This window comes from Arachis duranensis, chromosome 8, assembly GCF_000817695.3.
Source record: "Arachis duranensis cultivar V14167 chromosome 8, aradu.V14167.gnm2.J7QH, whole genome shotgun sequence".
In the NCBI taxonomy this organism is placed as follows: Eukaryota; Viridiplantae; Streptophyta; class Magnoliopsida; order Fabales; family Fabaceae; genus Arachis; species Arachis duranensis.
The window spans coordinates 37,612,903-37,639,296 of record NC_029779.3 but is presented as its reverse complement, the minus strand read 5'-3'; the positions used below and the strand labels follow the sequence as shown (position 1 = coordinate 37,639,296).

Sequence of the window (26,394 nt, the reverse complement as noted above, 5' to 3'; positions counted from 1 at the left end):
GGGTTCATGTATGCAGTTTCATCCAAATCCCCATGGAGAAATGCAGTATTAATGTCTAGTTGATGGAGATACCATCCTTTGATGGCAGCAATAGAAAGCACAATCCGAAATGTGTTTATCTTCACCATCGGACTGAAAGTGTCTTTATAATCCACCCCTTTAGTCTGAGTGAACCCTTGTGCAACTAGCCTCGCCTTATATCTTTCAATGGATCCATTAGGGTGCAGCTTGAGCTTGAACACCCATTTGCTTTCTATTGCCCGTTTTCCAACTGGTAGCTTGGTGAGTGTCCAAGTGTGGTTTCTCCCAAAGCAGCCAGCTCATCATTAATGGCCTTTGTCCAATTCGAATCAACAATGGCCTCCTCAAAAGTCTTAGGTTCTTTATGCATGGATGCTGACTCATGAGACAACATTTGTGAAATAGGATTGGAGATTAAAACATGATTGGAGGCAACAGAGTTAGATGAGAATGCAGTTAGGCATTGGAAGTCTTTCAAATATGAAGGAGGATTTCTAATCCTAGATGATCTTCTAACCTCAATGGGTGGGGCTTCCCTAAGTACGTGAGGTTGTAACTCTTTTATTAGATACAGTGGGTTTGGTAGTACTAATTTCATGATTATCATGTTGTGCAGGTGGATGCAATGTGTCATGTATGTCTTCATTTAATGTGTGTGCATACCCAAAAGGATCAACAGATACATGATTAATAGGTGGTGCATTGCTATGTGGATTGTGTTCAATTTGTTCAGCAAAAGGAAAAACATTTTCATAGAAAATGACATCTCTTGAAATGAATATTTTTATACTGTTTAAGTCATACAAAATATAACCTTTTGTGCCAACTTTGTGGCCAATGTAACCACATTTTCTTGCTCTTCTATCTAATTTCTTTCGTTGCCCACTTAAAGTAGACGCATAGGCTAAACAACCAAATACCCTTAGGTAACCAATCTCTGGTACTTTATCTTTTAGGAGCTGATATGGTGAGGAATTTTGCAGCACCTCACATGGTAATCTATTGATTATATGAATGGCTTGAGATGTTGCAAAATTCCATAGACCTTTTGGTAACCTTGAATGAAACATAAGAGTCCTAGTCACCTCCAATATGTGTTGATGTTTTCTCTCCACAATCTCATTTTGTTGTGGAGTTTCAACACATGTTTGGTGAATTATGTCTTTTGATTCATAAAATCCACTTATGTTAAATTCAACACCATTATCAGTCCTAATGATTTTAACAGTTTTTTCAAATTGTGTTTGAACTAAAGATACAAAATTCTGCACAAGAGACCTTGTTTCAGCTTTAGAATTCATAAAAAACAGCCAGGTATATCTACTTCTATCATTAACTACTGTTAGAAAGTACTTGAAGAACAAGAGTATGATTAGCATAAAGGAGTTCACTATTCTCACGCTTTAAATCCCCAACTTAGCATTATAAGATGCATTGTTATTCTTCATTGATGAACTCCAACCTTGGACAAAGCAAGAACTACAAAGAAGGAATGTTAAGGATGTCGATGAAGCTATCGTAGTGGTCGAAGCACTCACTGGGTATCATAAAAAAGACTCTAAACCCAAGTCTTCCTCTAAACCTATTTCTATTAAAGATGAGAAAGACAAGAGAAAGAGTTTCTCAACCAAGAAGGAAGAAAAATACTATTCAAAGAAAGAGTACGAAGAAAATAAGAAGGCTTTCATATCCAAAGAAGGATGCTTCGTGTGCAAGGGACCACATGAAATGAACGACTGTCCCAAGCTAGGGACTCTAGCGTCTATCGTCGAGGAACCAGATGTTCAATCTCAAGTAACTGAGTATGTTGGATCTATCCAACTCATGAATGCTGTGAAGGGCAAAGAGGCAAGTATTGCAGAAAAGAAAGACTTGATATATGTTAAAGCCTTTATCAATAAAAAATCCGTTATGGCTATGATCGACACTGGTGCTACACACAACTTCATCATACCTGATTAAGCAAAGATGCTTGTATTGAAAATTATCGAAAAAAATGACTGGCTCAAACCCGTGAATACCAAAAGTGAACCCCTTAAGGGAGTAGCAAAAAGGGTTGAGATGACTCTTGATTCTTGGAATGGCCTTGTGAAATTTTCAGTAGCACCCATGGACGATTTTAAAATAGCCATTAGGCTCGATTTGCAAAGGAAAGCAAATATAATACTTATGCCATACTACGTCATAGTATGTGTCATGGAGAAAGGATCTCCATGCATGGTCCCTATAGTGTCTAAAGCTGGAGGACTATTGATACTTTCTGCTATGTAACTCAAGAAAGGGTTCAAGAAGGGAGAGATTACATATTTGGCTCTCTTATAAGAGGAGTCAACATCTGAAAGAAAAGACGTTCCTCCCGAAATCAAGAAATCCTTGAAGAAAATAAGGATGTGATGGTTTGTTGAGACTATACATCGACTATTGAGCACTTAACAAGGTAACCATCAAGAACAAATACCATATTCCTTTAGTATCCGATTTGTTTGATCAACTTGGTAGAATTAAGTGGTTTTCAAAGCTGGATTTGAGATCAGGATATCACAAAGTGAGGATTGCTGACGATGATGAGCCTAAGACCACGTATGTCACGAGGTATGGATTGTATGAGTGGTTGGTGATATCTTTTGTCTTAACCAATGCTCCTGCGACCTTTATACCGTGATGAATAAGATCTTTCGTCCTTATCTTGATCGATTTGTAGTGATCTACTTAAATGACATTGTTGTCTATCCAAAAACATAATCCATTTTGTCGTGTTCTTTCCAACAAGTCATGTGGGCTTTCATCTTTCACATAACCATCTTAGCCATCCACTTTAGTCACTTGCTTACTATGTCAGCAATTTCTGTCAAACTTTCGCAGTGAAAATGATAAAAAGATCACGTTAGTAGACGAAGCACAAAATTAAAGACCAAAATAAATCGTATTTTTGGTTAAAAGTCGCATTGTGATTCGGATAAACGAACAGATACCAAATTGGTTTCTAAAGTAAAATTAGTTGGAAAATGAAAATTTGAAACAGCTTCCAATGGGTGCAAAAACTATTTACCCGCGAAATTTGACTTAAACTTAGCGGGAAATTATCATTCTTAGAATAAGAAAGAAACGTCGTCGTTGTGTATTCCCGCTCCTATCTCTGTGTCAATACTCAATACCTCTCTGCTCTGCTTTGAAATCACGAGCAATTAATTTTGTGCGTTTTGTGAGTTCATTAAACTGAATTTCTTTAGCTCTGTTTATCATATTGTAATAATTTTTTATTTTTGATTTGATTATATGCGCTCCTTAGTCCTTTGATCACAAGCAATTACTTTCTGGTACGGGTGTTAGAAAAAAATGGCGAAACCCTAACACACTCCTCTGTCCTCCCACGTTGCTGCCGCCGACCACCCACCACTGTCATCGCGCACATCATTTATTACTTTCTTCTTCTCTGGTATGTCATTCTCAATCCACTATTTGCTGCTCAGAACCTAAAATGGCAAAATCTCACTCCAATTTTCCTCTCTCTTTTTCTTCCATTTTCATTTTTCACCCCTCAGATTCATGTTTCTTTCTCTGTCAGCCATAAGAAAAAGGTAACCCCTAAGATTCATGCTCTTTTTGTTTCAGAACTTCTTACATTTTCATTTTGATTTGTTTTCCTGCAAATTAATTTCTGTGAAAGCATGTTTAGGATGGCATGGCTCGTTTATCGTTTTCTTTGGCAGAAAGTGATGGGGTTTTCCAAGTTGGGGTATGAAATTAAGTTGTGAAACTTGAGAAAGAGTAGGCTGGGATGGTTTTCGTTTGAGGTAAAAAGAGGGGAATTTGTAGCTTTTGGAAGCTTGGTTTTCTCTGTGAGCTGAAGTTCTGCCATTTTAGTGTTATAGTTGAGCTGCGTATTATTGACCCTCCACAACTCCGGTAAGGGTTTTGATGATAAGATTACCAGAACATTGATATAAGTAAGATTTTTGAAACATTGCCAGAACATTTTGTAGACATTAACTTACAAATTGACAACTATGCTTGTAGACATGTCGTGCAAGCATCTCTATCTTTATTGGTCTGAGGATCTCAATGTGCCACTGAATTTTCTTTTTTGGTTCTTTTAAGGAAAGCTTTATCTGTTCCCTGAGATAAAAGAAATTGCTTTTTGATGACACGGATGTTATACTACCAATGCTTATTCAACTGTAAATTGGACCTTTGCTTTGTGAATTCATTGCATGAAAGATAGGTGTGGACATTGTGGCCTCTTGATTGTAGAAGTTTAGGTATCACTAAATGTTAGCTGGCCACATAATCTGCTTACCCAGTAGCTGTAAATGAGTAATCTTTGTAATTGTTTAGCTCTGCTGCCCTTGCTCTGTTCATTTAGGTTATTGCTATATCATGTTTTGAATGTGGTCACTGAACAAAACGTAGGACAATGCTTTAGTTTATTAGTTATTTGTCTTGGAATTTAGTAGTAGATAATGCTTTAGTTTATTAGTTATGTATTTTATTGACTTCTATAATTGCGAAGTTATTGGTATATAGATACCTAAATAGCACTTTAGTTCTCTTTTTAGTTTTTATTCCTTAGAATCAGTTCTTGGGTTCGGAAAACACATTGATCTTTTCATTATTATTAAATAATGGGCATTTGTTACTTGTAATAAGGTAATTAAATTGCAGGAGACGCGTACAGGGAACATAACATTATATTTATATGTCATAGTGAGCTGCCAGCTCTGTGTGTGTAACTGTGTATCCCATGATGGCTAATACACATGCCTGCCGAATCTTTTATTGTGTCTAATTGTCTATATTCTCATTATCAATAATGTCTATTGAATTTATGAAGACATTATTAAGAAATGAAAGCGTAAAAAAATATCTTAGTTGCATGCATAATGAGATTGAAATGTATGTATGATGTATCAACTATCAAATATATATAAGTCACCAAAAAAAAAACTATCAAATATATAACCGCCGGGGGCGTCAGCCGACCTCCGGGTTAAAAAGCGGCTATTTATATTTAAACCGTTAAAAGTAAAAAACAATTTTTTATATGCTAAAAACCGGTTTTAGCAAACCAGTTTAAACTGGTTTTAAAATTAAAAGTGGTTTTATTTTTGTGAACTAGTTTTAACTAGTGCACTACATTATAAACTGGTTTAAAACCAGTTTGCTATGAGAGAAAGTAGTTTAGTTCAGTTTTTAAACCATTTAAAATGGTTTAGTGCAGTTTCAATTTGAACCATGATCACCCCTACTTTTTGGTAACATGTTTCTGCCTTATTGTTAATAATCTTCATTTTTCTGTTTAGGCCCAGTATAGATTTGATTTTAGTTGGTTTGTTGTTTCCTTGAATTTTCCCTAATTCCTCAATTTCAGTTGAACATGTACGGCAGAAAAGCTTGCGAGCTTGTGAAAGAATTTGCAAGCGTAGGTAAAGGCCAGCTCACACAGTACAATGTAATGCATGCAAATTTTTGTGATTAGTAGTTACTAGTAACTTCTCTTTTTGAGAAAGTTTGATTTAAGCATTTAGCAGTTTAGCTTGATAACTTTTTTCCAATGATGTTGTAGAGTGACCTCTTTGAACAAGTAGTTGCAGAATGCAGCCAGCATCACCTTGAGCTTCAATCTTTGATAAGGTATACACGATACCTAATCTCATAGTGTTTCCTTGAATGTGTTTGTGTGTATGTGTTTTGATTTGTGTTGCTTAAGCAGAAAAATGCAGGAAGAAGGTTTGGATGTCCAAACAGCTAGAAATGCTGACCACTATGGTGCCCTTATCCACCATCTCTCTTTAGTCCGCAATAAGCGCTGCCTAATGGCCTATGTGTAAGTATCGTTGCTACAACTTGCTCTTTATGGCAAATGTATTACTGTTATTATGATTTGTACTGAGATCTTGGAAATTGTCTCAATGCAGAAATAACCGAGCTGAGATTATAAGAAGCTTGTTGTGGAAGATTGGCAGTGTGCTTCCTAAAGAGATTGAGGAGAAGTTTTCTCACACAGAGGAAGAGTATTTCAACAAGTATTCTGGAGAATTGAAAAAATACATGTCAAAAATGGAGTTAGACCTGACAGTGGTAAACTTCCTTCTCTAGACTCTTGTACATGAGCATATGTGCATAATTGCATAAGTTTGTAAACAACCATTCACAAAATTTCAGTTATACATGTGCATAATGGAGTGTTTTGAAGATATTCTACTGATAACTTGTCTGTCGTATAATAACTAAGAGAATTTTATAATTATAAAGAAGTTAGGGAAGCCTTGGACTTGTATACTTGCATTATTACTGGTTTCAAGCAATTGTATGGAATGTATATATTAATCATCTAGATAGTTTGATTCACTTTGATGCATCTATGCAATGCTAAACATCCATGCGGGAAACACTTCGTGAATCTGGATATTCTAACAATAGTAGGGATAGGCATGTATATACCTGCTTTGATGCACCTTGAAAAGTTATGTTGCTATGAACAGACTGAATTCATATCAATTTTTTCCATAGAAAATTACAAGAATGGGTTATTTGAAGTCTTTGATCATTTGTTTGTAGTCTTGCGATTAGTTGAGTGCAGATTGAACTTGCTAGTTACTTTATTGTCATTGATGAAATTGCATTTGATAGGATATGGTGCCGCCAAAAGATCCTTACATCAAAGTAAGGGTCCTTGATGACATTGGAGATGGCATTGTGCTTAGCGATAAGACTGCCAATTTTGCTCGTCATTCGATCCACTTTCTGAAGCGAACTGATGCCGAACAATTCATTTCACGGGTTAAGTTGCCATCTAGCCTAAAAGTGATAGTAATAAAAGGCAAATTCCAAAATGCATACTGATTTTTCTTTATTGTCATTTCTACAGGGCTTAATGGAGGAACTCACAGGTTGATAGATGAGAAAATTGGTTTAAAGCCTTTTCAAATGTTTATCAATAATTTCACCAATGTTGCTTGAAAAACTGACTATTTTGATGTTTGGCTTGTTTGTTCAATGACTTCTATTATGTGCACATATATAATGTAACATCAATATGCTAATATTCTATTCTCTGGCTGTGTGGATTACTTGCATTTGCATTGGCCTTGTGTTCAGATTTTCTTTCATTCCAAACATTTTTACAGTAATCAAGCAAATATAACCTTTGTCTAAGTTGAACTTGGAAGTTATTTCACTTATTTGGTTGAATGCAAGCTCAGATATTGTAATTTACTCCTAAAATCTATCTATTTATTTATAATATATTAAAACAGAGTTAAAAGTAATTTTTTTAATGCATTTTTAGTTTTCTAAGTTTCTATTATTATGCTATGTTGGCATAAGTAGCTAATTGGCACAATTTGCTTATTACATATCTAATTGAATTACTTTTTAATCTCTTTATTTTTAATTGAGTTACTTTAAAATCTTTTATTTCTACTACTCGTGTTTTATTATTATAGTTTAAGATTTTTTTTATTTTCTTTTTCACTCATGACATTTATTTTTCTTTAGGTTATTCTATAATTTTTATATTCTTTTACTTTTTATTTTTATATAGGATATATATGTCTTTAATGTTAATATTATTTTTCTTTAATAGGTATAAACATAATTTATCCTCTTCTTTTATACTCACTCATTCTTATGTTTATTATATAGAATTATAATTCAGGATTCTTTTTCATTTTTCTTTTCATTTTTATGACATTTATTTTTTTAAGTTACTCTGTTTTTTATTTTTATATTTGATACTATTTAGTTTCAATGTTAATGTTATTTTTTTAAATAAGTATAAATTGAAATATATTCTTCTTTCATACTCACTTTTTTTATATTTACTTCACACTTCCTTTTTATTTCCTTTTTTTATATAATCTCGTGCTTATTCTTTTTTTTTCTTCCATTTTTACTAATGTTTTGTACAAGTATTTAAAAAATTTGGTTGATGAGTACAATTCTTTTTCTAGTTTGCTAAATATGTGTATTAACTTATTAGGTGATAAATTCTTAAAACACTAGACTTCTACAACTATTTTAGTTTAGTTTTTTTTACTTTTAGTCTAATTGTATGCATTAGTTATATCATTCATACATCATCTTTTTTTTCTTTCAACAATTTATATTTTTAAAATATTAGTTGTAATATTGTTGAAAATAAAAAGTATTATTATGAGTCATGAAAACTAAAATAGAAAAATGAATGTTTAATTTCAACTATATATCATATCTACTTTATATTTTTTTATTTTTAGTCTAATTATATTCATTAGTTATATTATTTATATATTATTTTTTTAATAATTTATACTTTTTATATCATTTTATTGTAATATTATTAAAAATATATAATATTATTGTGAGTTATAAAAAATAAAATTAAAAAATTAAATATTAATTTCAACTATTGAAATATTATATTCAAATATAGTTTTTATATAAATATTTTAATTTTATAATTATTAAATTTAAATTAACTTATATATCTTATAAAATGTATATCCATTTTATTGTTATGAATTTATGATGGTTTAAATTTAGTTGTTATTGAACGGGATAGCATGAAAGATGGTTGAAATTGTTACAATATGCATGTCCATTCTATGGTTTATTCCTTCTATCAAGTATTTTTGAGTGGGAGAAATATTAAAGAACAAACGGTGTAAGATTTTTAACATTTAAAAAAATTAAACCTTGCACATGTATAAATATAAATAGGGACATAAACTGAGACATTAAAAACAGACAGCAATAACAATAATCTTTCTTTCTTTATATATTCCTCTTTTTCTTTTTACATTAATACATATATTAAATAAATATATAAATCATTTTTATTATATTGTGTTAATTATATTGGTGAATATTAATATTAGAGTCTTCTATTTACACATCTTTATTTTATATTTATTTCTCTTCCTTATTTATTTATTTTACAACACGTTATCAGCACGAGACTGATCAATATTTAGGAAGACTCAAGTAATACATTTTCATTATGTCAAAACTCTCTTATCTCGAATTTAATGTCCTTGATATATCTGGAAACAACTACTTATCATGGATACTAGATGTTGAAATCCATCTTGATTCAATGGATTTTGGAGATACTATTAAGGCTGAAAATAATGTATCCGAAAAGGATAAAACCAAAGTCATGATCTTCCTTCGTCGTCATCTTGACGAAGGATTTGAAAAATGAATATCTCACACTAAAAGATCTTGCATATCTTTAGAAAAACCTTGAAAAAATGTATAATCATCAAAAGACAGTGATACTTCTTCAAGCCCGATATAAGTGGGTGCACTTACGTCTACATGATTTTAAATCCATAAATGAATACAATTTAACAATGTTTCGAATTACCTCACGAATGAAATTATGTGGGGAAATGATAACTGACCAATTTCTCCATAAACACCACAAATTGTTAAGTTTCTTGTTTAGTTTATTGGCAGTGTATGGAAGTCATTTGCTGCTGGATAATATTTATGCACAATAAGAAATAAAGTAAACCATAGCAGCAGAATTATTATCAAAATTAGAGTTCAATGATAGTAGAATTATCTTTAGAATTACATCAGAATTGCTATGCTAATGACAGCAAATTTACAGCAAATTATTACTTACAGCAAACTAAAACCTTCTAAAAAATTTACAGCAGAGAAGTACCACATCAGGATTATAATTGCAGTACAATTAAAATAATTACTAGTATAATATTAACATACTTTAACGACTTCAATAAAATTCTAGAATTTTAACATCTTTTGAAACAATTAAACCAAATCCTTGTCTAATTATATATTTAATTAGAATACAAGTTATGAATCCGAGTTGGCAAATACATATAGCACAAAAAAAAATTCAAATAAATTCAAATACAATAATTTATAGTCTAGGACAATTGCATACATAATAAAACTAGTAAAGATAAAAACTCAACGCACCATGTTCTCTTCTCTATATTTTTTACATTTTGATTGCTAGATCCTTACGGCATTGAGTCCACTTATGGCTACTTTCCACAACATTAATTGTGTCGGATTCATCAACTATAGTATCATCTCCTACGAATATATGTTCTGGTAAAAAGTTGCATCTTCTTTAGAATCAACGTCCATATTCATACGAATAAAATTTTGTAACAAACAACAAGCAATAATATTGTGGCTTTGAACCCTAATAGGATAGAACGAGAAATTTTGTAGAATTTTCCATCTTTTTTAAGCAACCCAAAGCACCGCTCAATCATATTTTTTGTCGAAGAGTGCTTCTTATTAAATAACTCTAGATGATTTTGTGGTGTCTAATGACTTTGAACCCACTCATTCACATGATAGCAGATATTTCTATAAAGAAATAAGAATTCCCTCCCATTGGTATAGCCAGCATCCACTAAATAATAACACCCTAAAATAGAAGGATGGAAAAATATAAGAAATACATTGTAATTCTCATAATAAATAGTTATTGCTCTTATCAAAAGATTAATTTAGATATACCAACAGGTATTTTCAAGCCATTACGTCGAGTAATAAAATTCCTAAGTATTATTAAATTAGATGCCGATCATTTCCAACCGCTAAGGACATTGACGAAATTCATATTTCGATTACAAACTCCTAGGGCATTGGTAGAGATTCTAGATTTTCTTATGCGATATCTAGATTTATCACTCTTCGGGTAAGTTTCATCTAATGCTCCTAGACAACCCTATCAAATGTAAAAAAAAAACAAATAGTTATTACATACAGAGTAAACTTGACCAATAAAAATTTGAGCTATATACACGACCTACCTTGAACCATTTTCATTTGGGATCTACATAATCTTTCGGTACAGGCTCTACCTTTGCAAATAAGATACTTTGGACACGCAAAATCGAATACAATACCTTGTAAAAATATCTACTAATAGTTTCACTAGACCTATAAAACCTAACTTGTACGCTGTAATTTTTGGAATGGTGAGTTAATATGATTAAGAAAATAGCTACTTGCTCGCCTATGTCAACATGACCATCTTCGTCTAATTCACCTTAAATTTGTAGCAATTCACATAAATTTACAAATGCATTCAAACTCATTCTTAACTCTCATATGCAATTTCTATCTTCTCCATCCTCATGATATTATCTAATGCATCTCGCTTTAATGATAATGTATTCACTTTTCGATCAATCGAAGAATGACGCTGTCTTCTATTCATAATATACATATATAAAGTAACTAAAAAAAAGTAACATTAACATATTAAATTGCATTCTCATAATCCAGTAATATTCAATATATAGCTTAATTTATTCAAAATGATCTATCATCACTTCCTAAAAAAGAATAACAAGTAAATGTATAAATGAAAAACTCTAATAATTTGTACGAATAAGGAAAATACTCAATTAAATTAAAAAAAAACACACTCATTACATAAGCATATATTCACATATTCAAAGTCAAAGCATACTAATAGATTTTAAAACTAAGTAACTAACCATCTGGCTTAGATGCCATGAAGAAAATAGGAAAGGCATGATTGAAATCTAATTAAATATATATTAATAAAAATATCAACTGAAAAATAATTAAGAATTTTAATATGTAATTTTATTAAGTAAAATAAGAAAAATAATGTTTTTAGACAAATGATTGATAATTTTCTAAGATAAAATTAACTCTAACTACTATCACAATAAAATAAAATCCAAACTTATAAATTAACATGTCAATTTTTACACAATTATCATCCAACTTATTTAATTTCTACAAACAATAATTAGTATATATATATAGAAATATATATTTCAAACATATGCATGCCATATAGAAAGACATACGCGTCTGTAAACCTACAAAAAATCTAACTTACATTCCACTAATCTCAACCTAAACAAATACTATTTTATATTTTTAAAATAATTATTGGGCTTGTAGAATCTTCATGAAACACTATTTTAATAATCAGTATATATATTTCAAAAACATGAATATATATATTAAAAAAGAAGAAAAAATTAAATTGGTTTCAGATCATGCACACTAAGAAATATAAAGAGGAGAAAAAAACTCAACCCATATGTGCTGAAAGACAAAAAATTAACTGATACATATAAACACATAATACAAACAATTTGAGAAACAGTTTGATAAACAATATTATAAACACAATACAAATAAATTGTCCTCTAGTATTTATTAAAAGATAATAATTAAAAAATTGATCTATTAATAATTTGATAAACAATTTTATTAACATATTAATCAGCAATTTGAACAACATTTTTATCCTTAATTTTATCAATAATCAACACCAATAACAAAAACAGATTGATAGCAGAATTTCATTTATCGCAATAGCAATAATAGCACTTAGTCAACAATAACATAGATCAATAATCAAAATTAAAACAAAAATAGCACAAAAGAAAAAATATTAGAGGCAACGAGGCAGAGCACACCGGTGAAACAGAGGTTTCAACAGTGGAGCATAAAAGACTCAACGCGCACTAGAAGTACAACTAGGAGGAGGCTAATGCGACTGCGAGATGGAGAGGCAAAGATGGCAGAGTAGCAACACAAGCTCATCGTAAACAGAGCACAACACGCATTAATCAAAGAGGAGAGTCAGCAAAAAAAGAGACAATGTGAGGCGGTGGTACAGTTTCGATGATACAGAACCAGAGTAGAAAAAATTATCACTGGTTAGGGTTTGTAATAAAAAGAGGAGATATTTAGAATTTCAAAAAATGAATGAGAATAAAATAGCCTAAAAAAATGATACAGATCCGTGTCCATCACCCAAAATCCGTTTTATTATTTTACTGAAACGTGAAATATATGTATTTTGTGTATGTTTGTGTGTAAGCATGTCTTTTTTTATTTTTGTGTCTCATAAACCAAATAAACAATAGACACATTCTACGGTGTCTATGTTTTAACAAGATACGGACATCAAACAAACAGGATATAAGAGTAAATAGGAATACACAAAAATGGTGTAGCAAAAATGGTGCTCTCTATCACTTTAGTTTTTAAAAAATCTAATTTGATTTAACAATAGTTGTCATTGTTGGCGACGATGTTAAAAAAATTATGCTTGTTATCTATCTAATATTTAACTCTCTATTTTTTTATTCAAATTAAATTTTTTTAAATTAAAAATTTTGATCATGATATATATATATATATTAATTAATTAAAGAATATGTATTTTTTTCAAATTAAAAACATGAAAGAGATCGAAAAACATAGAAATCTAAAGTTTGTCCGGACACAACAAACATAAACTTATCCCAAAAGAAAGTTAAATTCAAGAAATTAAAATTTGAATTATATTTTTGGAGAAATAAAGATTTTTTTTATTTTAGAATTGAAAAAATAAATTCCAAAAATGAGCCCTCTATCTCTAGCCTTTGCCTCCAAAGCAGGTCCAGCATGTTCTAGTTTAATAATTTAAATTTTTATTTAAAAAAATAAAATATAATTTTTTATTTTTAAATAATTTTTTTATTTTTATTTTTTTACCTTATCTATGAAATAAACGATAAAAAATTATAATTTATGGTAGAAAATAAAATTCAAAATTTAGAAAATTTATGATATAATAATTCTAATTTTTAGGATAAAGAAAAAAACAAGTTCTACCTGGAATACTTTCCAGTTCCAACTCTCAAGCGTACTCCACACTGTGCAGTGCAGAGAGCAACATGGCGGATCGCTTCTTTCCGAACGAAATGCCACGCTTTGTGGCAGAGGCGGCAGAGACCACACTTCAAGAATCTGCCACCGACTCACTCACCACCCTCCTCTCTTTTCCTTTCCAAACTCTCATCGCCAAACTTCAAGCTTCAGCTCTCCAACTCAAGCAATCGGTACACTCATATTTTTATCAATACCGCATCTTTCATTTCTCTCTAATTTTTGTAAATTTGGTACCAATTCTCCTTTTTATGATGTTGGGTAGCATCAAAGTTGGCAACTTTACCGTTTTTTGCATTTTGCTCACCAACTGTTTGTGAATTTGTTTCTCTTTGAATGTGTTCAGGTTGTAAAGGAGACATGGGGTTCAAGTGGGAGGCATGCAAGGGACTATACCCTTTACACCGGGGCTCTTGGGACAGCATTCTTGGTTTTCAGGGCTTATCAAGTCACCAAGAATGGCAGTGATCTTAGCTTATGCTCTGATATTGTTAAGGCTTGTGATTCAGCTTCAGAAGATTCTAGGTAATACTGGGAGTCTGGGACTGGTGCTGAATTTATTTTTTATTTGAAGGGTTGGTTCAAAATGTGTTTAATTATATGCTATTAATTGCTAAAGCTTGCTCTTTACAATTGTAGACGGAACAACTAGAACAAGGTTTTGAACTTTTGTTTGGAAAATCCTAAACTAAATTCAGTTTCATTTACTAATGTATTGGTTGCAGCCGTGTGACATTCATCTGTGGCCGTGCTGGTGTTTGTGCTCTTGGTGCTGTCATAGCTAAGCATGCTGGTGATGAAAAAATGCTTAACTATTACCTAAGACAATTCAAAAAGGTATTTTATTTTGTTCTCTATCTATTTTTGGGTTTTGACCCTTGTAAATATTCCAATTTATAGATAAAGTGCGCGTGTTTAACTGCTTCCTGGATTTGTGCCCTTGATTTGAGAACAGATCAGGATACCTGGTGATTCGCCGCATGAACTGTTGTATGGACGAGCAGGTTACTTATGGGCTTGCACATTCTTAAACAGGCATATTGGTAAAGACACAATACCTACTATGCATATGGTAAGTTATATGCTTCATGAGCCTTGATATTGCCGAAATCATGCGAACTTGTCATCGACATGTGGTTTTAACTTTTATAGAGACCGGTTGTCGATGAAGTTATGACAGCTGGTAGAAAAATGGGTCACAAGGGAAGATGTCCTTTGATGTATGAATGGCATGGGAAAAAATACTGGGGTGCTGCCCATGGGCTTGCGGGAATTATGAATGTTTTGATGGACATGGAACTTAAGCCAGATGAGGTGGAAGATGTCAAGGGTACGCTACACTACATGATCAAGAATCGTTTCCCTAGTGGCAATTATCCTTCAAGTGAAGGAAGTGAAAATGACCGGCTAGTGCATTGGTGTCATGGTGCTCCCGGAGTCGCTCTTACTCTTGTAAAGGCAGCTGAGGTAATCTTCTTCGTTTTCCAAAATTTTGATGCAAAATGATAGGATGCAAGGAGATAAATATAGAAACATGTAAATGTCTATGTGATAGGATGAAATTTGCGTAATTTTCTGTCCAGAAAAAAGAAAGAAAGAAAAGGGGTGAGGGGACAATGGAGATAGAAACAATGATATAACTTTTTTGTCTTGTCTATGTCTTTGTATTTCTATCATGAGACACTTACTAAACATAGTCAAAAGAAATTGACAAATGGTGGATGTTGGGGTTGTTTCATCACTTGGAAAGTAGGCTATTCAGTTACTAAATAATGTCAATGTATTCAATTTTAAAGGATTCATTTTGAGTAGAAGTTGAATTTTGAAGTCAAGTTCTGCATTGTTCTATAAAAGCGTTTGTTTATTTAATGCATCGGATTTTTTACAATAATTCTTGGTACTAGTCTTCAAAATTCAAACATTCAGATCTCATGACTAGACTTTTTACCATAAATCCATTATCATTATTAGGTTTATGGGGATAAGGAATTCTTGCAAGCAGCTACAGAGGCAGGGGAAGTAGTATGGAAGAGGGGACTTCTCAAGCGAGTCGGCATCTGTCACGGCATCAGCGGGAATGCCTATGTCTTTCTTTCCCTCTATAGATTGACAGGGAATGCGGAGTACTTATACATGGCCAAAGCATTTGCTTGCTTTCTTCTTGATAGAGCAGAAAGATTGACCTCAGAAGGGAAGATGCATGGTGGAGATCGACCTTATTCGTTGTTTGAAGGTCTTGGAGGAATGGCATGCACATTCCTAGACATGAATGATCCAAAAGCTGCAAAGTTCCCAGGTTATGAACTTTGAGGGATAATGCTATGATGTACAGATAAAAACTTGTTTTATCATGCACCAAGTTAATTCAGTGTTATGTATCTGAACTATGAGTAGTAGTAGTTCATACTTCATACACATTACAGAGTTAACTCAGCATCAAATACTAAGTCCAACACTCCAATTAGTTGTATTTTAGATGTTTCCAGAACTTTTGAGTCATTCCATAAAAGAGAAGATGCTTTTGTTTACTGTAAATAAATGAAGTGCTTTTGATGTTGATGATGAATAATGATGTAGCCTAAAGATATTTTTGTAAATATGAGAGAAAAAAAAAATGGAAACTCCAGTATTATGATACTGAGTGCACTTCATGTAGCTTCTCAAGATGTTTGTTAGTGCATTATGTCTTGTGCTTTGTTTCTTCCATTTCATGAAATTTGTCTAATTGTCTAAAGAGATATTTATCTTAAAATGGAGAGGGAATTAAGCTGATATATTAAAATGTATTAAACTCACCATTATCTTATACCCACCCAAACACATAAATACATGATTTAGGCTCTAAGGCTATATTGATTTCCTCTTAAGTTGATATTACTACAAATGTTTTAAGATAAACTTCAGAAGCATGTCCAAGATATGCAGTTAACACCCCCCACACTTTGATGTTTTGTTAACAAAATCTTAATTCACAAAAGTTATTGACTCCTACATGAAAAGCCAAAACGAAAAAGGTTCCTTACTAAGGAACTCATTATCCATCATGGGATCTTCACTCTTGTGGAAACATCAATTTTACTCCAAGACAAGATTTGTTAATCAACTAAGGATGGTGGAGGGTCCCACTTAAGCCAAACCAACGAGTTTCTCACTGATCTCCCAAACCTTGCGTGCCTTCTCAACATCACTTGCTTCCTGAGATAACTGGTTCTCAAATGAAGCTGAGGCCTTGTTCCAGCTCCAATATACACCTGATTTTGTTAGGCTTGGATCACTTACAACCTGCATTGCAAGCCATATATACAGTTCTATACATCAGAAAATAATGCATTATACCCTTCATCATATCTAGATTGTAATGATTTGTATGTTAATATAATATTATTTACATTTGCAAATAGTTTGATCCATATTGTCGACCCCATTTTATTGTTATCTTTATGAAGTGCTTTTGCTATTTACCTGAGCAAGTCTCTTCCCAGCTTCATCTTCTGAGACATAGCCTTTGGTTATGTACTTTTGGAATGGAGGGAATAGAGTTCTGAACAGTGGAATGTGCTCTCTGAACAAGCCTGTTGTAGCAATGCAACCAGGGTACAGGGAAGCGAATGTGATTCCGGTTTCCTCGTGGTATCTTCGGTGGAACTCTTGCATTGTTAGCATGTTGCATACTTTGCTGTCCTTGTATGCCTTGGCCCCATCGAAGTCTCCACCATCTATCATGGCCGAGCTGTTTAGTCCGTTCAAGCCACCAGCAAGTCCCCTCAAGTCACCGAGGTTGGCCTTGGGAGGTACATTTCCAGCTAGTGTGTTTGTGTTCCCTGTTTAAACTCCACAATCAGCACAAAAATGTATCGAAAATTTCGCCAGTAAGGAAAGTAGACCACCATGAAAGATTGAGTAACCGAAAATTAGTCCCTAAACAAGCCTGCAATACTTGAAAAGTGTATCATCTCAATTCTGTTTTTGCTGAAACTAAATTGTTAATGTTTCAATCTTTCAAACACTAAATTGGTTGTTTATTATAACAAAAAATTTAGTAATGAACCATACCTGTGATTGAGCCTACAATGATCAAGCGCTTCGAGGGGTAATCAGATTTGGTCAAGTCATCCATCAATAAGCGAGCTAGTAGAAAATGGCCGAGATGGTTTGTCCCAACACTTAATTCAAAGCCTTCAGCAGTGAATCTAGGCTCCTTGGCAGTTGGCAAGTAAACAGCAGCATTGCAAACCAGCACATCCAGCGGCATTTCGGATCGCCTTAAGTTATCTACAAATTGGCGAACGCTGTCGAGCGAGGCAAGATCCAAGTGCATGATGCTGTAGTTCTCCTTAGACATGCCAGCTGATTTTGCGGCCCTTGCAGCTTTTAGGAAATCCCTGCAGGCCATTATTACATGCCACTTTCCGGTCTCGGCCAAAGCCTTAGCAGTGGCCAGTCCTAGTCCAGAAGATGCTCCGGTGACCACAACATTGCCCTTCCTCAATGTCTTCTTGCCTTCTGGAGCAGACTTACTAACCGCCGGAGTAGCAGTAGCCGCTGTCTCGGCCCTCACAACACCAATGCTTTGTTGGAATTCCCTCTTTTAAGGAGTGGTAAATTATAGAAGTTAGATAATTGCACCCAAAGGGAATTACATAACACATTGTATTTTTGCAATTAAAATCTGAAACTATTAAAAGGATAAATATCCATAACACATTTTCAGTAAGCATAATTCTCAACATAATAAAAAAATCAGAGAAACTAATGGATTCTCAATCCTAGAGCTAAAAATGAATAGAACTAGAACAACTGTTTTGACCAAGTACTATTAACACATGTAGAGTCAAATGGTTCACTATTTCAGTAAAATTAAACTTCATAGAAGCTCAGAAGTGAAAAAAGTAAGGCTCATTTTGGAGTTACCTTGCACCTTAATGCAGAAGAACTGAAGTCAGCTTTGAAAGAATCTGACAATGGAAGACCAAACAAAGTGGAGTCTCTGAGAGACACACTACCCTTTCCCTGCAAACACAAGAAACAATTCCCAAATTTTTTCAAATTCAATTATCATCACTCAAGTTGAAAAACACTTACATAACAAGAATGAAAACTGAAGTATATACCAACCTCCTTAGGAATTGAGAAAGAAGCAGGAACCAAAGAAGCAGCTTGCAGAGCCATTGAAACCTTGGAAAACAAAAGTATATGCTTTTCTTTATGGGGTTGTTTTTGTTATTTCAGTAATGTTCCCCTCACCCAAGAAAATCTAAGTTGAGGTGCTTGTGTACTTGAAAGTGCACGAATGAATTTATACATTGATGAAGTGCTTGTTCTAATATATATGAATATATATGTGGATAAGATAATTGGAAGCATGGGATCCTGCCACGTGTTTTCTAACCAACCAATGAGAAAATGGCTTGAGATTTCCAATGATATTTTCATGACTATAACATTCACTTAGGAGACTGTTGGTAATCAGAGCCATTCCATGTCTCTGACCCCACCAATTGTTATGCCTGTTGTGCACTACAATACTCAAATTCTTAATTTTTTTTAATTAGGTTTTATAATTTTATTTAGTATCTCGTAATGCTATAATTTTAAATATTCAAATAATATTATTAGTCTAAATATCAGTGCTGAAAGGGACAGGAGAGTGGAGGTACATGTTTTGGATAGGAGGTGAAGTACATGCTGTTTTTGGCAGGCTTTTTTACTTTCTATTTTCAAAAGATAGGAGATTATTCAATGTCATGTAACTCATAAGTCATAACCCAACAAGGAACTCAACTAGATTGTTGAGATTTTGAGCCTATATCACCACTTTAGTTCGACTTATAGACCAGGTAATGCTACAATTGCGGTGCCATGGTATAATATTAAAATCGATAAACTTATTAAGGTAAGGTATTGACTATTGAATAATTCAATGACAAAACTCAAGGCAAGGTTGTGTGAATTGTGAAAGAATCATCATTTCTAATTTCAATAAGCTTTAACCATGCTGGCGTTACTCTACAATTCCCGATTACATAAACAAATCCATCGGTTTCTAAATTCCTGGTGTACCTTCTTTTTTTTTTCTCTTTTTTTTTTAATTCTTTTTTTCTTTGACAAATTTTCAACCCTTTTCCCCTCTGTGCGTGGTTGGAATAACAACCCTATTAGCACAATGAACAAGGAAAGAATTGGAACCTCCCCAACCCGTTAATATTACAAATATCACCCATTTCTCTGTACAGGTTTTCCCTTCAAGAGCTGATTTCATCAACTCAACTCCACCATGCCCATAAAATGATAAAAGCATGCATTCTTATCACCTCTTATATCCGAAGTGGCAATCCAAAATTTTGGAAAGTTCTAATTTCGCCTCGAAGGCCGGCAGTTACAATCACCATACCCCAGGCTGACATGTTTTGACTTCCTGTGTTTGAGTAATCCCCGCTGATACGAGGGCTTCGATTCTTTGTGGCTGCCACGACAAGTTTTTCCTCCGGCCATGTTGCAGAAATTCTATCGAAAAAGTAGCTGTTTGTGGCACCTGCAATGGTTGCCTGGCGTGGACTATTGCTGTAAACCGATGTGGATCGTGAACCCTCGGACCCAAAGTTTTCCTCAACGGGGGTTGGAGGATGATTGGCGGACAAGGCCTCATCCACATTGTTATCAATCTCAGTTTGATCTCCAGAAAGTGTATCGTGCATGTCCCAGGCATCGCCCATACCCGGCCATGGAATGGCCACTGAAACATCTTTACAGTGGAAATGTTCGTATGCGCCTGTGATAGTTACACCTTTGCTTCTGTTAGGCCTACAATCCGCTTCATTTTTCCATATGTACACGTGGGAATCCTCACTCGCGGAGACAATATATTTACCGTTGGCTGTCAGAGAGGCTGAAATTTGGCTTGACGAATTACGGAACCCTGTAGAAAACTCGCATCAGTGCTTGAAAATGAATATACAGAAGACCTGTTCCCATTTGAGCAAAAGTTGCAGCAGAAACAGGAACAAAATTTGTATTTCCGTGTGTTCAAACAAATTTACAATGTCTTTCTGCCTAAATAAACCATATACAAAGATACATGAAAAAGAATAGTTACCGAATTAACATAATAAATTTTATACACAAGAAAGTAGTTAATCAAACAGTGTATTCACTAGTTATATTATCTTTCTAAAAAATTCAATTGATATAGAACTAGTGTTGGTTAAATAAATACCTTTAAACTTGTGAACCAGATCAACACCATCAACAACTCGAATTCGTGAATCAGCAGATGTGATAAGTACCTCTGATGAACTTCCTGGGGCAAACTGTTCATGAGCTTCAGTTAGAAAGATTAGCATAATTGAATAAGCATTGTAACAAAGTAAAAGCATATCAAACTAATCAGGCAACCTTCTTTGGCCTTTTGGTTTTATTTTTCCTTTGTTCAACACTTTTTACATGAAAAAAGGAGCATATCTCATATAGGAGCACAGCAGTAAATGATTCTTTTACCTGGAAACCTGTAATTTTTTTGAGATGTGATTTCTTCTTCTTGTTCTGCAGATTGATCTGACTTTTTTGTTGCAACTTATTTTCTGAACAAAAAGTAAAAATATAACAATCAGTGCCCCCGCAATCACCGGAAAATAGTACATGGACAGGCACAGTTTATAAAAATTATTAGAAAATAAAGTCTCAGCGATGGTACCTGATGTGTTATATAAGTGGCAACTGCCCTTGTAAGAACCAACCAGTGCACTCTGCAGGAACCAGCAAATTTGATTGAGATACAACTAAAAAAGTTGAATTTCCAAATGTTGTGAATGGATGCATATTAATCTTTAGACCAACCTGACCATCGGGTGTATAACAAGCAGCAGTAACCATCTCATGCATATCAGTCCAATCAACAACCTGCCTATCAGGAATGCTCCATATGCGAACCTTAGCATCCAAGGATCCGCTAATGAAGTAATTATCATCAACAGGATTAAACTGGATGCAAGTTACTGTGCCAGACAGAAAACAGATTGAAGCAGAAGGTATGATTAGCAAAAGAAAACAAAAAGTTGGTGGAGGAAAAAAATTGCTTTCACTGATAAACTTAACCATCCTATTACACATTAGAGAACTTGTGTACAATTAATCCTATATGCAGCAAAGCCAGATACTCTGACAAAATTGTACCTGTCTGGCACAATTATGGGGCAAATCGGGTTTGATTTGGTAGGGATATGATGCACTTGGAACTAATCCAAATTTTATATTGAAGAGGTAGAAGACTACTATGATATAGACACATAAAGATACATGAATGATCTGCCATTAAATTGAATATAGAGAGCTGATAGGAGTGGTCTATATGACATCTAGTCAGATGAAGGAAGAACAACAACAGCTAATAACTGCATTTACTCACCAAAGTCACTGTGTGAAAAAACTTTCAAACAAGAGTTGCTAGACAAATGCCACAACCGCACCGTTTTGTCCATTGAAGATGAGAGCAAGTGCTGAGAAAAATTGGAAAAAGGATTAGAAGAATGATTTAAGACCACATGCACCTAACAGCAAACAGCAATGCTTTACATAAAATATTTGAAGGTTCATTCAACAAACAATAAATGGAAGATCACAACATAAAAAAATAGATAAAAGCTCCATTTAGGCTTTATCAAAAGAATATTAAGAGTTTTCAATACTATCTATCATTATTGTAGCCCTCAGAGGGAAAAAAAATACTATCTGCTCTTAAAGTTGACTCTTAGTCTTAGGCACTCCAAAAATGTGCTCATCCACATCTGAATAGTGTTGCTAAATTACAACTCAAATAGGAATATAAACTGTTGAAACAATCACGTGGTCACTCTAATGTATATAATTGGCAGAAGTTTAGACTTTAGTGAACTATAAACACAGTTCAATCTTCAAGCCGTTGGGTTCAAAATGGGCTTTAAAATTTGAGTCATTAACAAGACAAGATCCTGAATCCAGCTCCACTGTACCTTATTAATAATAGTTCTTAGTTTTACAAGTCTAACAAACACATTCTTAAAGTTAACATAGGGAATAAAGAAGATTTGACCAGAAGTTAATCATAACACAAGATAAACTCTTGTTCATTCATGACACAGACATCAACACCTAAGAAGCACACCTGAGTTACAAAACAAAGCATCCTAAGCAAGTTACCAACATTCTTTTCGTCTTCTAAACAGGACATTTTGGATCCCTTTTCATTACAGCCAAGCCAACTAACTCCATATAAAATATGCAGTATAGTAATTGCTTGAAGAATGGATATACCTATACAGTCCCCAACTATCAAAGCAAGCATTAGGTACAAAATAAATCTCAATGCCTACTGCAATCCAGTTTTTGTGAGCTAATCTCACAAAACTGATATTCTTTTAATCAATTCCCGGGGAGACCATGAATACCATCCTAATTCTTAGAAAAATAGTTTGTAGACCCATTAAATCAGAAGTTTATCCTGGAAAATCATCTTGATATGGATGGAATAGGGAGAAAGGAAGAAAGATCCAGCATTCTTCACAGACAGGATTATATCTACATGTCTTTACAATTCTTACTTAAATTTTTACAAACTAAGAATACTTGACCCAAAAACTAGAAATGGTTTAGTCCCATGTGCACAAATATCTTACAGCATGTACCAACCAGAAAACACTAAACAAAAATGTCTCAGCTCTACCCTCAAATAGCATAGCCATTATTGCATTAAAATCCATATCTGTCCCTTGATGCCTTTATTCAGCCACTTCGAAACCCTCCTAATCAAACCAATATTACAGTGAGTACCCATATATTTGTGCTGTAGATGGTTACAAAGTAGAAAATTCATTCCTACTGTTTAGTACAAGTGCATTCTTCAGTTAACAGGGCAATACAGAGTAGGAGTGTAATCAGTGTATCCAATAAAGGATCAATTGATGCCAATAGAATAGCAAATAACAAATATTACAAGTATGCAGAGGAAAATTGAACAAGAAGTTGGAATTAAAGGAATATAATAACACCTATATTATAAAAAATTAATTAGTCTTAGTAGCTAACCTGAGATTTGGACCAAGAGAGGTCAAGCACATCATGAAGATGTCCCTGAAAGGAGCAAATGGGTTTCTCGGTGAGCGCAAACACGGTATCCGGGATAACTAATTGATCCAAGCTCAACGATTTCCGGGTAATGGATGTCCTCCCCTTCCTCTTCCTCTCTGGATGATGATTGTCCAAGAGAGGTGACTTGTCCATGAGAGGGGACAGCAGATTCGGCTCCAGCGAAGATCCATTGACAACAAACAACATGTTCATATTCCCATCCTCATGTTTTTCCATCAGCAGCTCCCCCTTCCTCTCAGACTCCACAACCTGCCACACATGGATCACACAATCCTCGCCGGCACTTGCTAAATATTTCCCATCTAAGCTAAACTTAATACTCCATATAGATCCATTATGAGCCTGAATCTCCTGGCTCTTGTAAAGAGCTGTGACCTCCTTACATGGCTTCCCATACTGCCTAACCTTAACTCTCTCAGGTCCATGGAATGAGGCATTATCCTGGCTGTCATCCGTGGCGGAGCTTGACCTCCTCCCCCCCTTCTCCGAAGATGTGTCCCTCTCGTCGCTGCTTCGCCGCTCCTTATGTGTCCCCATCGCGGATTTTAAGGCCCTCAACCAGTTCCCTCTCTTCTTCAACTTGGAACCATTGTTTCCCTTGCCACCTTCATTGCCAATTGAATCCACATTGTCCTTTCCATGGCTTTCCTCCACATTCTGCCTCCTCATGAGCTCTTGGACAATCGGCGAGTGACCGACCGTCATTTCGAACTCCTCCATTGTCAGTTGCCGGCCAGTGCCGACCTCCCTGAACTTGTTCCACATGCCATCTTCTCTAAACTCTTTCACCACAAATTCTGCCCAAAATCCACGCTTTTTCCATTCCTCCCCGAAGGAGGCTTCCAGGGGGACCCGCCATTTCCACCGCCACCACCAACACTGCCTCCGCGACGATTCCGGCTATTTACAGATTTTCCGGCCTCCGGTACGGCCGAACGAATAGAAAGAATGGAAGAAGAAGACGAACAAGAACGACAACAACGACAAGAAGAACGAGAAAGCGAACAAGAACCACAAGGCTTTTCATCATCATCATCAATACCATCACCAACGGAATTCTGAGGATCCGCGGCACCGTCAGAGCTCGATCGGGGCATCCCTCCGGCGGAGCCCTGACGCAGTCCAGTCAACTGATCCGACGACGGGGAGCGGGAAGAGTCCCCATTATCGCGCGGCGGCGAGGGAGCGGCGAGACCGAGGTGGCGGAGGAGGGAGGAACGGCGCTCGGAGACGGAGGAAGGATGAGAGATCCAGAGGTCGTAGTTGTTGTTAAGTGCGAGGGCATAATTGTAAATTCCGTCGTCGGGCTTGTGGTGGTGGTGTTGCGGCGGTTCTTGCTCGGTGTCGGAGGTGGTGGAGGTAGAGCATTCGGAGGAAGATAGTAACCTGTCAAGGGACTCGTAGAAGAGGTCGGCGGTGTCGTTATGGTGGTGGCCGGCGGCGTAGGTCATGGTTGTCCGGGAAGAAGCAGCAGCATTCCCATGGATGGGATTGGAGAAGGAAAGAGAAAAGAAAGAGTGATTGGTTTGTTTCTTTGTTTTGTTTTGTTTTGTTGAGATCCAATTAGGGATTGGGTTTTGGGGGGGAACGAAGCCCTATGTTGCTTCCTTCTCTCTCTCTCTCTCTCTCTCTCTCTCTCTCTCTCTCTCTGTGTTCGTGTTTAGTGTGTGTGGAGAAATTTGAGCTTTTGTCCGGGGGGCAACGTTTATTCTCTCTCTTCCCCTCTTTCTCTCTCTCTGTCTGTGTCTCTCTGTGTGTGCGAGAGAGGTGGAAGAAAGAGAGTTTTTTTTCTTTCATTTTATTTAACCATTTTTATTTATTAATATCAGTCATATTATTATTATTTACTTACTTACTAAAAATTAGTTATTTTATTTATTTATGCAATCACAGTCGTTCTTTTAGATGACCATTCACGCGATTCATATAAAAAATAATTATTTTTATTAATATAATATTATGTAATTATATATATAATTATTTTATATTAACAATGTATTAAAATTTAAAAATATATATAATAAATCTTTAATATAATAATGTAAAAAAGAATAATTAATCTTTTAATTCTGAAAATACCAAAACAATTGGCTTTCTGCAAATATATATGAAGCTTTTCAGTGCTGAATTAAATATTTATTTATTTTTGGTGATGGTTGGATTTGGGAATAGAAAATTGTCCGAGAAAGTGGAAACGAAATTTGTTATGATTTTGTTGATTCGAGAAATGACCGCATCCCATTCACCGCCGAATACAAACAATTTCTCTCTCACACTCCCTCCTCCCGCTTCATTACATGCTCCAACACTCCAAGTCCTCTCAAAATTCATTCTTTATTAAAAAATATATGAATAACTAAACCTCAATTACTAACATAATTACTATACATTTATGTATATTTATATAATAATTTATATATTTTTAATTAAATAATTATTTATTAATTAAATTTATTTATAGTAGTATAATAAAAAATTTACAAGATACTAAATACATATTTTTATAAGTAGTAATTAATTAATGATTAATTTTTTACATATAAATAATATTATTAATTGTCATTTTAGATGAAA

At 34.3% G+C, this 26,394-nt stretch overlaps 4 protein-coding genes across 7 annotated transcripts; 2 read left to right on the top strand and 2 right to left on the bottom strand.

The window, feature by feature from the left end:
• Positions 1 to 3,111: 3,111 nt before the first annotated feature.
• Positions 3,112 to 7,176, top strand: LOC107462634 (uncharacterized). Of its 4 annotated transcripts, none has more exons than XM_052253035.1 (9): positions 3,112 to 3,223; positions 3,311 to 3,457; positions 3,564 to 3,599; positions 5,390 to 5,470; positions 5,585 to 5,652; positions 5,732 to 5,845; positions 5,937 to 6,099; positions 6,652 to 6,801; positions 6,890 to 7,176. In XM_052253035.1, exons 4-9 carry the CDS (start codon positions 5,396 to 5,398, stop codon positions 6,914 to 6,916), a joined length of 597 nt encoding a protein of 198 aa, XP_052108995.1. In that variant the 5' UTR covers positions 3,112 to 3,223; positions 3,311 to 3,457; positions 3,564 to 3,599; positions 5,390 to 5,395; the 3' UTR covers positions 6,917 to 7,176. The 4 variants fall into 4 exon arrangements, with proteins under 4 accessions (XP_052108995.1, XP_052108994.1, XP_052108996.1 ...); XM_052253034.1 differs by having other exon boundaries at positions 3,129 to 3,214; XM_052253036.1 differs by adding an exon at positions 3,698 to 3,927 and having other exon boundaries at positions 3,164 to 3,457.
• A 6,459-nt stretch (positions 7,177 to 13,635) lies between these two features.
• LOC107462598 (lanC-like protein GCR2) lies at positions 13,636 to 16,407 on the top strand. Its single transcript, XM_016081211.3, has 6 exons — positions 13,636 to 13,874; positions 14,048 to 14,226; positions 14,427 to 14,538; positions 14,657 to 14,773; positions 14,854 to 15,168; positions 15,673 to 16,407. The coding sequence occupies exons 1-6, from the start codon at positions 13,710 to 13,712 to the stop codon at positions 16,009 to 16,011; spliced, it is 1,227 nt and encodes a 408-aa protein (XP_015936697.1). The 5' UTR covers positions 13,636 to 13,709; the 3' UTR covers positions 16,012 to 16,407.
• A 214-nt stretch (positions 16,408 to 16,621) lies between these two features.
• LOC107462599 (protochlorophyllide reductase, chloroplastic) lies at positions 16,622 to 18,992 on the bottom strand. Its single transcript, XM_016081212.3, has 5 exons — positions 18,817 to 18,992; positions 18,613 to 18,711; positions 17,755 to 18,286; positions 17,164 to 17,522; positions 16,622 to 16,983 (listed from the first exon to the last, which is right to left on the bottom strand). Exons 1-5 carry the CDS (start codon positions 18,868 to 18,870, stop codon positions 16,828 to 16,830), a joined length of 1,200 nt encoding a protein of 399 aa, XP_015936698.1. The 5' UTR covers positions 18,871 to 18,992; the 3' UTR covers positions 16,622 to 16,827.
• A 650-nt stretch (positions 18,993 to 19,642) lies between these two features.
• LOC107462610 (uncharacterized) lies at positions 19,643 to 25,578 on the bottom strand. Its single transcript, XM_016081227.3, is given in 8 exon segments — positions 19,643 to 20,617; positions 20,915 to 21,008; positions 21,196 to 21,278; positions 21,392 to 21,443; positions 21,535 to 21,692; positions 22,103 to 22,193; positions 23,758 to 24,620; positions 24,623 to 25,578. Coding segments are annotated over 8 exon segments (2,592 nt in total). The 5' UTR covers positions 25,272 to 25,578; the 3' UTR covers positions 19,643 to 20,015.
• Positions 25,579 to 26,394: the final 816 nt, after the last annotated feature.

Excerpts from the sequence above, each read along its gene's own strand:
- LOC107462634 (XM_052253035.1), top strand. The coding sequence starts at position 5,396 with ATGTACGGCAGAAAAGCTTGCGAGCTTGTGAAAGAATTTGCAAGCGTA. Across the intron at positions 5,846-5,936 it reads CGCTGCCTAATGGCCTATGT|AAATAACCGAGCTGAGATTA; the intron begins GTAAGTATCGTT and ends GTCTCAATGCAG. Across the intron at positions 6,100-6,651 it reads TGGAGTTAGACCTGACAGTG|GATATGGTGCCGCCAAAAGA; the intron begins GTAAACTTCCTT and ends TGCATTTGATAG.
- LOC107462598 (XM_016081211.3), top strand. The coding sequence starts at position 13,710 with ATGGCGGATCGCTTCTTTCCGAACGAAATGCCACGCTTTGTGGCAGAG. Across the intron at positions 13,875-14,047 it reads CTCTCCAACTCAAGCAATCG|GTTGTAAAGGAGACATGGGG; the intron begins GTACACTCATAT and ends GAATGTGTTCAG. Across the intron at positions 14,539-14,656 it reads ACCTAAGACAATTCAAAAAG|ATCAGGATACCTGGTGATTC; the intron begins GTATTTTATTTT and ends ATTTGAGAACAG.
- LOC107462599 (XM_016081212.3), bottom strand. The coding sequence starts at position 18,870 with ATGGCTCTGCAAGCTGCTTCTTTGGTTCCTGCTTCTTTCTCAATTCCT. Across the intron at positions 17,523-17,754 it reads CATTGTAGGCTCAATCACAG|GGAACACAAACACACTAGCT; the intron begins GTATGGTTCATT and ends GAGTTTAAACAG. Across the intron at positions 16,984-17,163 it reads CTGGGAAGAGACTTGCTCAG|GTTGTAAGTGATCCAAGCCT; the intron begins GTAAATAGCAAA and ends CTTGCAATGCAG.